Here is an 18,515-nt window from a genome sequence, read left to right as displayed (position 1 = left end):
TATGCTGTTTGGTTATAATAGCCCTAGGAAGCTGATACAGATTTTGGTACAGTGAATGAGGTCTCAGTCTCCCAAGATTCATGTCCTCAAATGCAAAACACGTTCATTTCATCCCAACTACCCCCTAAAGTCTTAACTCATTCTAGCATCTACTCTAAAATCTAAGATTCGAAGTCTTACTTCAATATCATTGAAATCAAGTACAGGTGAGACTTAAGAGATGATTTATCCTGAGGCAAGATTCCTGTCCAGCTGTGAACCTGTGAAATGTTATTTGCTTCTAAAACACAATGATGTGGGACCCCTAGGTGGCTCAGCAGTTCAGTACCTGCCTTTGGCCCAGGGCATGATCCTGGAGTTCCAGGATTGAGTTCTGCATCAGGCTCCTGACATGGAGCCTGCTTCTTCCTCTGTCTGTGTTTCTGCCTCTCTCTCTATGTCTATATTTATCACGAATAAATATATAAATAAATCTTTAAAAAAATAAAAATAAAACACAATGATGTGACAGACATATTACAGACATTTCCATTCCAAAAAGGAAAAATATGAAAGAAGGGGTAAGGGGTCCCAAACAAGGTTCAAAATTTAGTATGCAAATCCCACCAGACCTGAAGGCTCAGGAAGAATCCTCTTTGTTCCTATACTCTGCCTTCCAGGCCCAACAGGGTGGCAGTGTCACCTCAGTAGGGAAGGGAAGCAGCCCTGTCCATGAGTTCTCTACATGTGTAACCCTGCCCCTGAGGCACTCGGTAGGGCTATCCTGGTGGGGCCACCCTTAATAGAGGAAAAACCAGTCTTGCCCCCCCCCCCCACCTCTGAGTCTGTGGTGGGAATGGCCCTTTCCGATTTCTGAACAACTTTTGTGTCATTTTTCCCTTTTGAAAGATAAAGCCTTCTTATAGCAGTATAGGTCTATGGTCCCACATGGCCCCATGCCATAATATCCCCAAAGTCCAATAGCTTTCCTTTATTCTGCCCTTCTTCTTTTTTCTTTTTTGGTCCTCTTTAGTTTCAGCTGGCAGTTTCTTCTGGTATCATCCTATCTCTCTGGCCTCTGCTGAGATGGCTGATGAAGCCCATCAAGATCTATCAAATAGCCATTCAGTCACACCATTAATTTCTCTTAAGAATAAGTTTTCTGGGGATCCCTGGGTGGCGCAGCGGTTTGGCGCCTGCCTTTGGCCCAGGGCGCGATCCTGGAGACCCAGGATCGAATCCCACGTCGGGCTCCCGGTGCATGGAGCCTGCTTCTCCCTCTGCCTGTGTCTCTGCCTCTCTCTCTCTCTGTGACTATCATAAATAAATAAAAAAAAAATTTAAAAAAAAAAAAAAAAAAGAATAAGTTTTCTCATTCTTTGCACTATGGATAAGCTAAGAATTTTCCAATCTCCAAGTTTTAATTCCTTTTTATTTAACAGTTCCTTCTTCAATTGATCTGTTTCCTCTTCCATTTTACTATAAGCAATAGGGTGAACCTAAACCCCACCTTCAATACTTTGCTTAGAAATCTCTTCTACTAAAAAAAAAAAGAAAGAAAGAAATCTCTTCTACTAAATATCCAATTTCATCACTCATAAGTTCTTTCTTTTACAAGACACAAGGACACAATTCAGCCAAGTTCTTTGGCACTTTATAAGAAAAATCACTTTCCTCCAGTTTCTAATAGCCTGTTCCTCATTTCCTCTGAGACCTCACTAAAATAGCCTTTAACATCCATATTTTTACCAACATTCTGTTCGTAATTATGTATTTGTGGAAGAAAATGGAAACTTCATCTCCATCTCTTATTTTTTCTTTCTGAGCCCTCAACAGAATTGTGTTTATGTTCTATGTCTACCAACAGTTGTTTCACAGAAATCTCAGCTTTTTCTAGCACATAAAACTCTTTCAGCCTATACCCATCACAACTCCAAAGCCACTTCCACATTTTTAGGCATTTCTTATAGCAGCACTCCATTCGTGGTACCCAAATCTGTATTACTTAGCATGCCCCAGAAACTATTGGAACCGTGAGTTCTGACTAGAACCAGAAACTAGGATATACATATTTATAAGATTTACTATAAGGAATTAACTCATACAATTAGTCCACGCTGAGAAGTCCCAAGATCTGCAGCTGAGAGAGACTCAAGAGAGATGATGGTACAAATTCTAGTCTGAAAGCTGGCAAGCTCAAGAACCAAGAGCCAGTGCTTCAATTACAAAGGCAAGAAAAAAATCACGTCCCAGCTCAAGGTTGTCAAGCAGTGGAACCTCCCCCTTACTGAGGGAAAGTCAGCCTTTTTATTCTTTTTAAGCCTTCAGTTGATTAGGGCCACTCACATTAGGAAGAGCAATCTGCTTTACTCAGTCTATTGTTTCAGATGTTAATCTCATCCAAAAACAGCCTCACAGACACACCCAGAATAACATGTGACCAAATATCTGGGCACCTCATTGCTGAGTCAACACATAAAATTAAACCATTACACTGACTATCTTCGGGGCTCTGGAGTACAGGACAAACAAAGTTCCTGTCTTCATAGAGTTTATGTACTGTGACAGGTCACATAAATCATTTTGAACACTGTTAAGAACTATGAATGTGGACCAAGGAAATAGAAGTAGTGTTTGGGAGGAGGTGGAGATGGACAGACATTTAACCTCACAGGAAGTAGAGAAGGTCTAAAAGTTTTTGAGCTCAAGAATGAAATTGGGAGTTGTACTTTGGAAAGAGTAATCTATTATCTAAGTGCAGAGTGACACATAGAAGAGAGGTACTAGAAGCTAGGAATCTAATACAGCATTCAGAAAAAATAAAGAAATAGAGAAAAGAGGAAAAAGGGAAGCAACAACTATTTATTCAGCATCTGTTATGTGTCAGACATACTTTTAAGTGTTCTCATGTATTTGAATGGGGGATGGCAGGGGACATGAAAAGGAAGAAAAATATTTATAAGATATTACAAAAGAATCAAATAGACTTCACAGCAGATTTTGTGTTTACATATGTATATGTTGGTACATTCGCTTGTGCTCAGTTAGTAGGGTTGGAAAAGAGGAAGAACCAAAAAGTCTAGGCTTTCAAATTGGGTAACCAGTAAGGTCACCGTGGTATTGTGGCGGGGCGGGGGGGGGGGGGGGGGGGGGGGGGAAGGATTTTACAAAGGGAAGGAGGAGGGAAGATGATGAGTTATATTTTTTTTCAAATGAGGCATCCAGGCAAAGATGCTAAGGAAATTACAGGGCTAGAGGTAAACGGCTAAATCGTACCAGGAGATATTCAGATATTGATGATCTTTGGAGAAATGGTACCTGAAGCAATGAGATATACTTTGGTTACTAATTAATGGAGAGATTGCAGACAAAGAAGAGGACAAATTCTTATGGATTCCTATACTTAGGAAGATCTGGAGCTGTGCTGTCCAAAGTGGTAACCATAGTCACAGGAAGCTATCTAAATTGATTTAAATGAAAACAAAAAGTTTAGTCACACTAGCTATATTCTCCAAGTGCTCCTTAGCCACAGGTTGCTATTGGATATCAATAGATACCAATCACATTGGATGTCACAGATATATAAAACACTTCTAACATCACAGAAAGTTCTTTCTTAAAAAAGATTTTATTTACTTATTCATGAGAGACACAGAGAGTCAGAGAGGCAGAGACAAGGCAGAGGGAGAAGCAGGATCCCTGAGGGGATCCTCATGTGGGACTCAATCCCAGGACCCCATGATCACGACCTGAGCCAAAGGCAGATGCTCAACTGCTGAGCCACCGAGGTGTCCCCACAGAAGGTTCTGTTGGACAGCATTTATCTAGAAATTGGTCAGAGATTAGAAAAATCAGGAGAATTTAGTCCCCTGAAAGCCGGGGAAAACAATGTTTCAAGAAGGGAATGACCAAAGTCATCAAATGTTTCAGTAAAAGCATATGAAGGCCAAAACCAAACAATGAATTAAGTGACCTTTAAAGTAGTTTCAGACTAGTAATACAGTTAGAAAGCAAATTACAATAGATTTTAGATGAAATAGATGATAAATAAGCAGAGATAATAGGCTTAAACAATTCTTTCCAGTAATTTTTCAGTGAAGTAAAACAGAATGGAAATCTAAGGAAAAGTTGAAAGAGAATCCAACTGTGAATGTATGGGCTTAATGTAAGTATGTCTGTGGACTCACTGTAAGGCTTGAACACCAATCAAGCAGCTATCTCCCAACTCCACCAATAAGGAAGTCTTTCATGTAGCAATGACAATTGAGGGGATAGAATCATATGATTTTTTTAAATTCTTTAAAAAAATTTTTTTTTATTTATGATAGTCACACACAGAGAAAGAGAGAGGCAGAGACATAGGCAGAGGGAGAAGCAGGCTCCATGCACCGGGAGCCCAACGTGGGACTCGATCCCGGGTCCCCAGGATCGCGCCCTGGGCCAAAGGCAGGCACTAAACCCCTGCACCACCCAGGGATCCCAGAATCATATGATTTTAAAGCTAAGAGGAGACTTAGGAATCATCGAATCCACTGGTCACATTGGTGCCCACAGTCACACACACAGCTCATTAGTATTAAAATCTAGAATAAGAATTCAGGTCTCTTGCATTCCAGTCCATTAGATGTTCAACCTCATTTCAACTGACTCTCAAGATAGATCAGAGAAGAGGTGAAGAAATCTTCTATTGAATTCCATTAATCTAGCAAGAAAAAGAAAATGTCTACGTTAACATATACATAACTTCAATTTTTTAGAGACAATTTTATTTCTCTCCTTTAAAATGTAGATGAACAGAAAACTAAGCAGTGAATGTTTGCTATTTTGTAAAAAGAAATTAAATATTATCTAATCATATCTCTCATGTATAGGTGTGAGAGGTGTGTTTTCACTATTTGACAGGTCAGGAATGTATGCATCAGGTCAGTAAATCATTGAACTAATGACATTCTTACTCAATTCTACACTATAATGAATTAGGAAATGATGGAGAAAATGGGAGAAAAGAGATGAGGAGACTAGGGAATGAAAATGATATGTTAAATCACAAAAGTAACAAGAACAAATTGATTTACTGATGCTGATCTTAAAAATAAAACCAACAAGGGGTGCCTGGGTGGCTCAGTCCATGAAGCATCTGCCTTTGGCTCAGGTCATGATCTCTCCATCTGAGGTCAAGTCCCCACATCAGGCTCCCTGCTCAGAGGGGCGTCTGCTTCTTTTTCTCCCTCTACTGCTCCCCCACCTCATGCTCTCTCTGATAAATACAATCTTTAAAAAAAAAAAACCAACAAAAGCAGCCCTTTAGATAAATATTAATTAAAGTGTTTCAAGAAACTCTAACATTGATCACCTTTTGAGAGGGGAACTGGGTGGCTAGGGGCAGGATGACTTCTCACAGTAAACTCTTTGCAACTCTTTGCAACCATAACAATGTTACATATTCTGATAACAGTAACAAAAAATAAATAAAACAACTTCAAACGACTGAGTTCCTACCAACAGTAACTACCAGCATTCTACATTCCCCTGAGGCTACAGAAGAAATGGAAATATCAGTGAAGAAAAACCCTAACTCTATTCTGAAATGTCAAGGGAGAATTATATTAAGAGACAGAAGATTTTCCTTTGGGGGCTGGGAATCAGGAAGGAAGAATAGATGATTGCCTGCAACAATCACTGTTTGATCAACTCCATTCTGTTGCTATTATTTTTAGCTCATCTTTATAGTGTGTTGCTGAGGAACCCTATTATCTGGAAGCAATTTTCTAATAGCAGCCTACATGAGGCAGAAGAGCAATGGTCCTAAAACCTTCAAATTAGGCCATTCTAATTTAATCCGTCTATTTTGGTGCCACTTAATATATTATCTTTCAATCTTTATGCAGCTCTATTGTGAGGTTGAAAATCCTGTTATGCCCCAAAAGCAAAATGATCCTTTGTAAAATGTTAATATGAGGGGCTGCAGACCAGTACGCTTGAAATGGGGAGCCACAGCTGCGGATTCATTCTCTACTAATACTTTTCTTATTGACAATACTATGAATTCCGAACAATCCCTTGCAAGGTAAATTCTTGTATTTTAAGATGTCTGGTGCAGGGGATGGGGAAAGGATTGCACAAAGCTATTCGAGATATGGAAGCTAGGAACTGAAATTTCGGTTTAGGGGTGAGGCAAGGCGGCTGAGAAAGCGCAAAACTCGCAAAGCAGGGGGCGGATCGAGCACCGCTGGGGGCGCGGGAGCTCCAGAGACCGCGACGTGGGCTGAGACGGCAGGAGAAATCCAGCACCGGGCACAAATTCGTGTAAGAAGGCTGCAGGCACGTAGGCACTCCGGGTCTCCGCATTCCTACCCGCTCCGTTCAAGAACTTCATTAGCAGCACGCAGACGTCATCGCTTTCGTAACCGGTGCAGACGGCGAACCGCAGGGACTCCGCTCAGGCCGTTTCGGCGGAACAATCTGGATCTGCCCGATGGCACCCAGTCTGATTTCCGCTACCTGCTGTTGCCCCCCCCACCCCGCCCCCACATATCGAATTCCTCCAAACTGAAACCTGGCCACGGCAGAGAGAAGGGAGTCAGGCTGTCTCTGGCTTTGGTTCTTCCCTCACACACCTCCAGCCGCCCTTCCACCCCGCAGGCTGCCCCGGTTTGCAGACGGACGACCAAACTGCTGGCCCCGAGGCTCTAAGAAGCGCCTACGTGGCGGTAACGGAAAAACCAAGCCCAAATTCCACCAATAAACGGGGCGGCTCGGGCTACGCCCCGCCCACTGCTCCTGCCAGCCAATAGCATCCGGAGCTCCTCCGCCTCTCCCCCCCATTCCCGGGGCGGCCGCAGCGCCCCCCGCGCTCGCCTGCGCAGGGTACGCGCCGCTCCTTCGCTCCCCGAGATAAGAAGGCCGCTGAGGGCGGAGGGAGTGACACCCGCTACCACGGGAGGCCCGAGACCCCAGGAGCGACTGTCCCGCACAGCACCGGAGCGAAGTACAGAGGGCCGCTCTCGACGCCCCGGGCCCGCCCCGTCCCCTGACCCGGAAGTAATCCCCCTCCTCCCCACCCCCGCCCCTCCCCGCCCACAGTTGAAAAGGGAGGAAAAGGACGGCCGGGTCTGGCCCGGCATGCCCTGGGCTTCCGGTGACCTCTGGCCCTTTTCTGTCGTCCGCTCCCGCTGCCTGGCGTGCTCGCTCGCTCGCTGCCTGCCTTCCCCCCTCCGGTCCTCCTTCGCACGCTGCCTGGTGGCCGAGGCGCCCGCGAGCCGCGGGGAGGCGGTGGCGGAGGACACCCGTCATGGCCGCCTCTAAGCCTGTGGAGGCGGCGGTGGTCGCCGCGGCTGCGCCCAGCTCCGGGAGCGCGGTGGGTGGCGGCGGCGCGACCGCGGGCGCGGGTGCTGGGGGCCTGCCGCGATGGCAGCTGGCGCTGGCGGTCGGGGCGCCCCTGCTGCTGGGCGCAGGTGCCATGTACCTGTGGAGCCGGCAGAGGCGGCGGCGGGAGACCGGGGGCCGCGGCGACGCCGGCGGCTTGAAGCGCAACAGCGAACGGAAGACCCCGGAGGGCAGGGCCAGCCCGGCCCCGGGCAGCGGACATCCCGAGGGCCCCGGCGCTCACCTGGAAATGGTGAGCGGCAGCCGCGGGCTTCGGCGGGGGACCTCGGCGGGCGACCTCGGCGGGCGCGGGTGTCCCTGCGGGCCCGCGGGCGGGGGGCTTCCCGTGCGACGCAGCCGCCTGGCCGCGCGGGGGCTCGGGGAGCCCGAGGGCGGGAGGTGGCGGCCGCCTTGGGCACGTGCGGGGAGATACTTGGTGTTTTGTTTTTTTTCTCAGTGACACAGCATTTATCTCTGGCGTTTGGGGTACGGGGGACATTTGCACATGCGAAGGTTTTGTTTAACTAGTGAGTCAGGAGCCAAGTTGTGGTTGATCAGGACTTGCCGTGCTGATTTCCAAGGCCTGGAGCCTAACCTTTTAAGGAGCAGCCACCCCCGCTTACCTGAAGTCTCTCGGGGTAGGGGACAGGTAAATACAGTGACTGTTGGTCTGCGGACTGAAGCGGTTCGGTGTTGAGGAGCATTCGCTTTTTTTTTTTTTTTTTAATCTGCGGGAGTGAATTCTCGAACTCTTGGGGTAGAAGTATGAATTCTTTTTTTTTTTTTTTTTTTATTTAACCTGAGAATTTATGTGCTCAAGCCTGACACGCGTGATAAGGATTCTTTGATCTTAGGCCAAGCCCCAAGAGTGTCTGGGGAACCGCTTTGTACGGGTTTGTGGAACCGACTGTGAAACCCTTTTGGTATCTGACAGCCGCGGGGGCTCGGCCTGGCTGCGTCCGACGACCCCGGGCGGGGTGCGGTGCAGGGTCCTATCTGCCTCTCGGATTGTACGGCGCTGGTTTACAGTAAATCAGAGCTCAGAGAAACCTTTGGCCAGATAACTCCCAGTCCTATACCTTTGCAAGTCATTTACACGTTGTATCCTTCAGGTCAAAGACGTGATTTTACTGAGTAGTCAGATTAGCTTTAAAGGAAGTTTTGACGCAGAAGTGAATCGCCGTACTGTGACGGCCGCTGTATGTCCGGCGTTATGCCAGGCTAGGAGAGAGCCGGGTAGAGTTTGTAAGGGGAGGGCAAAACATTGTGTCCCCCCCGCGCCCCCCAACTTTTTGAGTGTAGAACAGACGCAGTGTGGTGTGCTGGAAGAGCCCAGGGACTGAGCACCGGGAGGCGGGCGCTTTGTGGGGGCTCTCCTGCCTAGTTACCTTGGGAAAGTCATTTTGTCTCTCTGGTCTTGGGGTCGTCCCCATGCTCTAAGAGCTTTACAGTAATTTAGGTCTTTTATGTGTTTTCCAGCCTTTGAATTTGGTGTTTCTGAATGATGCTAATGAGAGTGGTAAACGGGGATTCTTTGAATTCTCCCTTTTGTCATTTTCCTATGTCCGAAATTCTGTGGTGATTTCCTATTTCATCGATTACCTTAATTTTAATCCCAGGAGAATAGTCAATGAATGAGAAATCTCTGAAAGCCTTTAGTTCTATAATCACTAAAAATAAAAAGAATTTTTATATATGAAACTGACTTTTGTTTTCCTGCAGTTTCAGATACTACCCCGTCTCACCCATTTGGTATTTGAATTGAGTATATCATTGGTATAGAATTTAGCAAACTGTCTTTCAGATTTTAGATTTTTCTTAAATCCCATTTTTAGTTTTTCAGCATTGCCTGGGTCAAAAGTGATATAATTTTTAAATTTAGGGGTGTTTTGTATTATCAGAACAATTTTAAGTTGTTGCTGTTAAAAATTAGATTTTAAAATTGACTTGTGTAACTTGAACTGCTTTAAAATGACTTATTATTTTTGGCCCAAAATAAAACTGCGCAAAAACTTACACATAGGGTTGTTCACCTTAAGGAATTTGTGAGCTTATATTCTTGCTTCAGTAAATCAACAGTAAGAGTGTCTGCCATTTCTCTCAAGAAATTTATGTTTTAACTGATGGTCAGTAAATACTGAAAGACTATTTTTTGTCTTCTTTATAGTCTGGTCCTTAAAGTTATCATTGGATACACCATCAGATGTACCATCTGTATATAACTGATCACCAGTTATAATTTATTATCTGAGGTTGGAGAAATTGCTTTATACTTGAATAGCACCTTTCAATTGGCAACCTTAGTAATAAGGAAATCGTTTGTTTCAACTGATGGAAAAACTAGCAGAACCCTGATGCCCTAGCTGTTCTTTGTCCACCTGAGCAATAGCTGTAATTTTTAAGGGATGAAGGAATGGACAAACATTGTTCAGGGTTCAGTGAGTAAAATTCAGTGGTTTTTGTCTCTTGGCCTACATTTGCCTCATATAAAATGAACCAATAAAATTATCTGGCTTGAGATTTTCGTGTGCAATGTAGACTGTATCCAATTATCGTTTTTTCTGGAATAAACACTGGAAAGCAAAAGCAGAAATTCATATTTCTGTTTAATTAACGGGGAAGGCATCTGATTGCAGTTGATAGCATCTGAGATTGAGGTACTTAAGTGTTAAATCATGTTCCATTTTGAGCCATTGAAAAACCCACAATGATGTGCCGTTTTGTTTCAGTAATTAAAAAAAAAACTTGAAAAATTACAGATTTCCAAAGTTGGAAAGATTCTTTTAAGATCATTTTATCCATAGGGGTTCTTGGCCTCTGGGCCTGAGTTATCATCACAAGGGACCGCCTCACCCACATATACACTAAGTAATGGTATTCTGGCCACACGGGTTGAGGTCTTAGGCATTTCTTTTTTCAAACTAGGGATTTTTTGAAACGTGCATTTATTTAAAACTTCATTGACTGTATAATAGCTTTTTATCCTGTTGTTTTTTTAATCTGATGATAAAAAATAGTTATTCTGGTATTCAGGTTTTTTTAATGTTACACAGGAATCATCCCATATGAAATGGTTAGGAATCACTAATCCAAGCACCCTAGAATGGGAAGGGAGAGATGTACCTAAACATTTTAATTAGGGGTAACCTGCTGTTTTCAGTCAGCTTTGAAATGAAGTAATTCTCTCCTCAAATGAGTTTCTAGTCATTTTTTAAAAATCAAGGTCACCAGTGACATTCCTATGTAACTAAATCTAATGAACACCTTTCAGTCTTTATCTCATTTGATCCCTGGAAATACTTCACATGGTCTTCTCTTAATTTCGTAACTTTTCCTGTGGCTTCTGATTACTGTATTCTGATTTTCTCTGCTTTTTAAGAATTTCTTGATCCCGCCTTTGCTGGTTGTTCAGTCTCCTTTCCAAGCTCTTTTCTCTGCCTCTCCCTTTTGGTGATCTTCATGGTTCTGTCGTAAGCATTCTTTCCTTTCATACCTTCATTGGATGTTTGCTTGCTCTACGGGAGCTTTATTTATCTCCTATACTGATAGCTCCCTAATTTCTTGTCTGTAGCCTCGACCTCTTAAGAGGTGCACATTTAAGGGGAATTTTCACTTCATTACTTCACAGATATATCACATCTGGGCTCCTGTTTCCACCCCCGCCCCCTGACAATAGCCCTATCAGTGTGCCTCATCTAACTAGTTTCCCAAACCAGAGACTTGGATATCATTTTTTCTGCTCCTTGCATGTTTCCACATCCAGTTCAGAAAACATCCAGAAAATTCTTAGGTCTCACTACTACCTTCCACTGTCATTATTTCTCAACTAAATAACTGCTCTTCTCATTGTCTTCCTCTTATCTATTTTGTCACTACCAGAATAAATCCTGACTACCCCATGCTTAAAATCATTAAGTGGTGCTCTGTTTGCTGCCCACAAGATAAAGTTCAAACTCATGGTCATTTAAGACCCTCCATGATCTTGATACTGCTTACCTCTTCAACTTTATTTCTTGACATTTTTGCATGTTTTTTGCCTTTGGATATTTTGTGAACACTGTCCAATACTCCTACCTTCTCATTCAAATCACAACATGTAGGTCATGTAACCTTTTCTGGAACTCTTTACATGGGCATATCACTATGTGATTACATGAACTCTGAACTTTTCCCTTTCATAGCACTTACCACATGGTTCTCCCACCTTGGGGTATTTTCCTGACTGTCCTTTGTCAGTCATTTTGGTTCCAGAGCAATTCCTATAAGTACCTTTTTGGTTTTTTTTTTTTTTTTTAACTTTGTATTCCACTAAATTTACTGGTACTTTAATGTGTTGCTTTGGTCTTAAAATGTTACTTGTTTTCCAGAGTAGATATGCCTCTGCAAAAGGTGTGGGGCAGATTCCTAGGTTTTGCTTCTTGCTTGACAAGTTCTAGCACAGTGTGCACACTTTTCTCATTGTTTCCTTTTACATTTATTACTTGAGTTATTTGTTTTTAATTCTTATGTCTTACCCAAGTTGTTCTGGATGTGTGTGTGTATGTATATATGCAGTTGTTACTTTGGGTCTAATAATTTTCTGGTTATAACACAATTTACTAATCACCTAATGTATATTTTCCTGATGTGATTTGGAGTTTCAGTTTTTTAAATTAGTGGTAATTCTTTAGGGGAATTACCAGTCTACTTGTTTGTTTCTTGCACTGCCCCTAGTATTCCTTCAGGATAAAGACTATCCTGTTGGTTGTTGTATGGTGGAGTTATATCAAATGTAACTAAAATGAATTCAGTTATAATTGCTTGGCATAAAGAAAGAAAAAGATTTAATTGTGCTGACAAGTCTCTTTGTCTTTTCATATAAAGACCCTTTGCCCTAGAATCAATAGTGAGCAAGATATGATATCTTAATCTGTTCTCTTTTAGTTCCAGAATGTGAATGTGGGTGTGATTCTAATGATATTCTTTATAAAACATGGATGATAATCCAAGCAGTACAGAAGTAAAGTTTAGGCAACCTGGAGTCAGATTGCTTGAATTTGAATCCTGCCTTAGGCAGATTAGTCTCTCTGGCCTTCAGTTGCTTTATGTGTAAAATAAGGATAGTAATAGCATCTACCACCTCTCCAGTGGGAGACTCTGTTAAAAATTCTTCAAAAGTAATTTTGACAGTTGATTTTTTTTGCTTAATGCATTAACTTCAAGATTTGCTATAAGATTTGGTGTCAAATATTTGTTGAATTCATTTTTTAAAAGATTTTTATTTATTTATTCATGACACACACACACACACACACACGCACGCACGCACGCACGCACGCTCTTCGCAGGGAGTCCTATGTGGGATTCCATCCCAGATTCTGGAATCACGCTCTGCGCTGAAGCAGATGCTCAACCGCTGAGCCATCCAGGTGTCCCTGTTGAATTCATTTAGCAGAACCACATTAAGTCGTGGAGTTGACTCTACTAGCACAGTTATTCTGAAGGGATGAAACTAAGTGCGGATGGGGGAAAAAGACTAAGTTTTCTAGTATGCCATTTTAAATCATGCTTTATGTGACCTAGGCAGATGTAAGTATCTTTTTCATAATTCATCTGTATTCTGACTGGTATTCAGTTTGAATTTATGCCCATGTATGGAAATTGAGTATGTGTCTGAAGTAGAGTAACAGAATTTTGCAGTCTTGTATGTAGGTAATGGTAGTGGGAAATTATTGGAGGGTTTTGAGCAGGGAATGACATGATACAATTTACTTTTTAAAAAGAATTTTCAAAGCGATTAGAAAATTTGTTGTAAGAAATGCAGAGATGCATTTTCACAGGTTTTTATTGTAAACTATTATGGAATGTTCAGAACCTGAAAAGACTACCCAAACCAAAAGTGATTTCCAGTAAGATAAATGGCTTTATAGACTTTTAAGTCACCTGGTAGCTTTTAGATATGCAAATAGACCGTATGAAAGATACAGCATTTTGAGATGTTCCCATTATGTTTTAGACCTGTATGTCATCATTTTTCATTTATAAAATATGCTTTCAAAATTGTCTTTTGGACCTGCTTTCTAACTTCAATTTTAATTCTGAAAGTTATTATAACTTGAGAATGTAGACTGGTGGTGAGTGACTGAAAAGTAGTACAAAGGATTCCTATAGGATGGAATTAAAATCCCTCATAAAGAATTGTTAGTCAAAAAAAAAAAAAAAAAAGAATTGTTAGTCATGTGTTTTCTAATATAAGCTTTGTGTCCAGTGCATATACTTTAATTTCTTCCTGGTTTTGACCTCAAAGCTTATGAAAATGGGATCTAGTTCCTGACACAAGAGAAGGCTAGGCTTGTGTTAACCAGCTTTTTGTCCTTAATTTCATCAGTGGGACAAAATAATTAGTTTTTCTGTACTATGCCTGTTATAATGCTGTTATTTCTCTGCATTTTTATTAATGAAGAGAAATAGTTGGACAGAAAGTATTGGGGCAGGCAGTGAGTTTAGGGTGATAGGGATGTTAATCAAAATCGTGCTCCCTGAAAATGTAGCTAAGTTGCTTTCTGGAGTGGCAGTGGAGGAGCAGTGGAGGAAAATCTGCAGCTTGGTGGTTTGCCTATTGTAATATGATCCTTTTCCACAGAGTGTCATTCAGACCTGTGTGACTTGTTTGTTTGTTTTTGCAATAAGGCAATTAAGCAGATTCTGATTTTGGCCTTAGGAGTTAAAGGACATTTTTTTTTTTTAAGATTTTACTTTTAAGTAATCCCTACACCCAGGTTGGGGCCCAAACTCACAACCCTGAGATCAAGAGGCACATGCTCTAATGATTGAGCCAGCCAGAAATTAATTTAATTAAAAAGTAAAGAATGTTTAATAATTTTAAAAGAAGCTATTGTAAAACTTTACTAAGTGGGGGGAAATAGCTAATTAAAAGGTTCACTTGATTGGTTTTAAGTTGATATAGACTTTGCTGAATTAAAGTAGGAAGTGTCTATCCTAAGTAGAAGAAGGAAGCCTTGTGTACTTATTTCTCTGTTCTTTTAACTTGTCAGGCCTTGTTATGACTGCTTTCTCTAGTATTCTATCTGATATTAGCCTTAAACTTCTAGTAAACAGGAAAGAGTTGACTGCCTATTTCTGTTAATGAAATAAGGTCATTACTCTGTCCAGAAAATGTCTTTTATGTAATCTGCAAATCTTTATTAAAAATACTAAGTAAATCTTCAGTAGGTTTGTAACCAAATGGACTTCTCACATGCTTTTAATTTTATTATTTTCTACATAAAGTCCTTAGTGTTTAAGGATGTGTATTAGCCATGTTCTAAATGACTTAGAAACATTGTAAACTTTTTGTCAGAAATTGGAAGAATGTTTTTCTTGGTGTTTAATGTCAAAAGTAACTGAGTTTCATTATTTTGAAGTTTTATTAGGCACATAAAGATTTGTGATTATGATGTGTTCTTGGCATACTGTGCTTTTTATCAATAAAACCGGTCTTCTGTGTTCTATCTGAGGCTTTTTAATGGTTATTTATCTGATACTGCCTTCTTTTTCGTAGTATTTGTCTTCTGTAACTTTTTTTACTTTTTTTTTTTTTTTTTTTTTTTTTTTTTTTTTTTAACCTATCACTGTTTTAGGTCACTCCTACTAGGCAGCATAGTTTTTTTAATATGGAGATTTAACCTTTTCACATTTATTGTTATTATTAATAAGCTTATGGTTCCTGCTATATGTAAACTGCTTTTTTGTTTCTTTATCCTCCCCTTTCTACTTGTTATTTATTGTATTGATCATTTGCTCCACTTTGGAGTTTATTTTTGTGGTAAGAGAGTTGCACCACCTCTATTTCTGTTCTTGTGTTCAACCTTAAAAGCTAGTTTGGCTAGGTATAAGATTCTAAGCTCAAGATAATCTATCTTCAGAACTTTAAAGTTATTACTTCACTGTGTTTTAGTGCCTCATGTTGGTGACGTTCTAAGACTAGTTTGGTTCTTCTTCCTTTGTGGATAGTCTGTTTTTTTCTACCTAAAAACTTTCAGGATTTTTGTTGGGAGATTTAACTGTGATGTATCTGAAAATGTGCCATTTTAGCTCCAGGAATTTTCCTAGTACTTCCTTAAACATACCTTTCTGTGCCTTTCTTTCTAAACTTCAAATAGATGTTGGAACATCTGGATTTATAGTCCATGTCATTTAATTTTTCCTGCAAACTTTTCACCTCTCTAGCCTCTGTTTTCACTGCAGTCTGGCAGATTTCCTTGACTCCACCTTCTACTTGTTAATTTGCTCTTCAGTTATGCCCATTCTAACATGCAGTCCTAGGCTATCTACTGAGTTGACTGTAATAATCCCTTTTAATTTTCAAGATGTCTAATTGGTGCTCTGTTAAAACAAACTCTCTTTCTTTCTTTCTTTCTTTCTTTCTTTCTTTCTTTTCTTTCTTTTCTTTTCTTTCTTTCTTTCGTTTTTAAGAGGGAGAAAGAGGGGTGGGAAGGGGAAGAGGGAGATAGAGAAAGAGAATCTTAGGCACACTACATACCCAACACAACACGGGGCTCAATCTCACTAACCTGAGATCATGACCTGAGCCAGAATCAGGAGTCAGATACTCCAGTCTGACTTTTGCTTCTCTTGGTGGAGTGGGAGGACTGTTGAGGTTGCTTCAAATGCAGTTTTCCAGCAATCATCTTGATAGTTGCCCTCCTATAGTCTACAGCCATGTAAGAGATTCCTGGTTTCTATTGCAGATGTTTTGTGCTAAGGATTTTCACTGTCAAAAGTTTTAGAAAGATGACTAAGGCTTTTGACAAATGAAAGACTTTATATTCATCTTTTATTTGTGGTTTCTTGGTTCTTTTCATCTTCCTACATGCTAGTTTTAAAATATGTTCCTTATTGATACTAGCTGGCTTAAACTGGCTGTTTAATATTCTGAACAGAGGTGGTGCCTGGCTGGCTCATTGAGTAGAGCATGCCCATACTCTTGATATCCAGGGTTGGGAGTTCAAGCTCCATGTTGGGTGTGGAGCCTACTTTAAAAAAATGTTATTAATATATCTGAACTTAAATGAATGGGGTTTCCAACAAGTCTTTTGCACACTATACTTTTAAAAAATAACTATATTTGTACTAAGATGGGGGGGGGGGAATGCCTGGGTGGCTCAGCAGTTGAGCATCTGCCTTCGGCTCAGAGCGTGATCCCAGGATCTGGGATCGAGTCCCACATCAGGCTCCCTACATGGAGCCTGCTTCTCCCTCTGACTGTGTCTGCCTCAGAGTCTCTCTCTCTCTTTGTCTCTCATGAGTAAATAAAATCTTAAAAATAAAATAAAAGGAGGGGGGGGGCAGCAAAGAAAAATGAAGCAAGAGTAAGGGAAAAAAGAGCAGATGCAAAAAAAGGGTTGCTATTTCATTTTCTGTTTCTGAGTGAGATGTCCTGGTCCCTAAGCCACTTGGCTTTCACAGTTCCTAGAAGTTATTTGTAAGGGCAGCTGCTTCTGCTTTGCTGGTGCTTACCTATTGAAGATGCATATATTCTTTCATAATCACATATTTGTTAAAGTTGAATGATGCTGGGACACCTGGGTAGCTCAGTGGTTGAGTGTTTGCCTTTGGCTCAGGGCATGATTCCGGGTCCGGGGATCAAGTCTTGCATTGGGCTTCCTGTGGGGAACCTGCTTCTCCTTCTGCCTATGTCTTTGCCTCTCTGTGTGTGTGTGTGTCTCATGAATAAATAAATAAATAAATCTTAAAAAAAAATGTTGGATGATGCTGACAAACACAGTTTTGAGTTAAGACATGCCACAAAGCTCCTAGACTTAGTAGCTAGATCCTGAATAACTGGAATCGTCTCCAGAATGCTTCCCAAATGTTGACTGAAGTACTCATAGTTGTCCTTAGTAGGTGGTAACTACCAACTCTTCCATATTGTACACATGAAGTATGTAAGTTGAGTCCCCCAGGAAGGTTCTTAAAAAAAAAAAAGATTGTATTTATTCATGAGAGAGAGGCAGAGACCCAGACAAGGAAGAAGAAGCAGGCTCCATGCAGGGAGCCTGACATGGGACTCGATTCTGGGTCTCCGGGATCACGCCCTGAGCCAAAGATAGATGTTCAACTGATGAGCCACCCAGGCATCCCTAGGAAGATTCTGAAACGAAGATAGGAGTAAAAAAATTTACTGATGAACAAACAACAGATTTGGGATAACAATTATAGTAAAGATGGCAAAGTGTTTCTAGTATCTATTCTAGACTGTTGACAGCTTAACAAAAATAGTAACACATATGAATAAATGGTTTTCAGAATAAGAAAACCACATGGTTAGTAAACATGAGATTTTCAGATTTATTAATAAGGGGAATAAGAGGAATTATTAATAAGAGGAAAATGCAAATTAAAATAATACTGGAATATTACTTTCTGTCATGGTTTTTCAATGAACTATACACTATTGACATTTTGGATCTGATAATTCTTTGTGTTGATGAACTGTCCTGTGCATTGCAGAATGTTGAGCTGCATCCCTGGTGTCTATTCATTAGGTAACAACAGCAGCTACTCACCCCTACCTCCTGCAGTTGTGACAATCAGAAATGTTTCCAGACATTGTTAAATGTGTCCTATCCAGAGATCACCTGATTGAGAACCCATTAGACTGGCAAAAATTAGCTGTCACGACTCTTGCTGGCAGGAATGGCAGCAAAGTGGATCTTTAAATTGAAAGTACTGTAGCAGTTTTTTTTTTTAATTAAAAATACATAAATCTTATGGAATTTAAGGAAAAAACCAAAACATATGGGAAGGGGGGAAAGAAGAAAAGAGAAGGAAACAAGCCGTAGAGACTCTTAACAATGGAGAAAAAACACGGTTGATAGAGGGACGTGGGTGGAGGGTGACAGGCTAGATGGGTGATGGATATTAAGGAGGGCACTTGTGAGGAGCACTGGGTGTTGTATGTAAGTGGGGAATTACTCAATTCTCCAAAAACCAATTGCTCTGTATGTTAACTAACCAAAATTTAAATAAAATAAAAACTTGTATTAAGAAAAAAAGATACATAAACCTTTGGCTAAGCAGTCCTACTACTGAGACTTTATCCCATGAAGTATGTATATGAAGCAGCTTACACTGTAAAAAGCCATACTTCCTCCCCATTTTTCTCCTGTCAGGTTATCACTGTTTAATCA

General features: G+C 41.1%; 1 protein-coding gene across 2 annotated transcripts in view; it reads left to right on the top strand.

Annotated features, from left to right (window-relative positions):
* The first annotated feature begins 6,976 nt into the window (after positions 1–6,976).
* Positions 6,977–18,515, top strand: part of TOMM70 (translocase of outer mitochondrial membrane 70) — a 34,570-nt gene continuing 23,031 nt past the window's right edge. For both annotated transcript variants that reach the window (XR_011994508.1, XM_025989933.2), the window contains exon 1: positions 6,977–7,597. Coding sequence is in view for 1 of the 2 variants with exons in the window: in XM_025989933.2 (XP_025845718.1) it covers positions 7,271–7,597 (327 nt within the window). In the remaining variant the exon portion in view is untranslated. The remainder of the gene's footprint in view (positions 7,598–18,515) is intronic.

This window comes from Vulpes vulpes, chromosome 1, assembly GCF_048418805.1.
Source record: "Vulpes vulpes isolate BD-2025 chromosome 1, VulVul3, whole genome shotgun sequence".
NCBI lineage: Eukaryota > Metazoa > Chordata > Mammalia > Carnivora > Canidae > Vulpes > Vulpes vulpes.
This window is presented reverse-complemented; position numbering and strand designations above follow the sequence as displayed.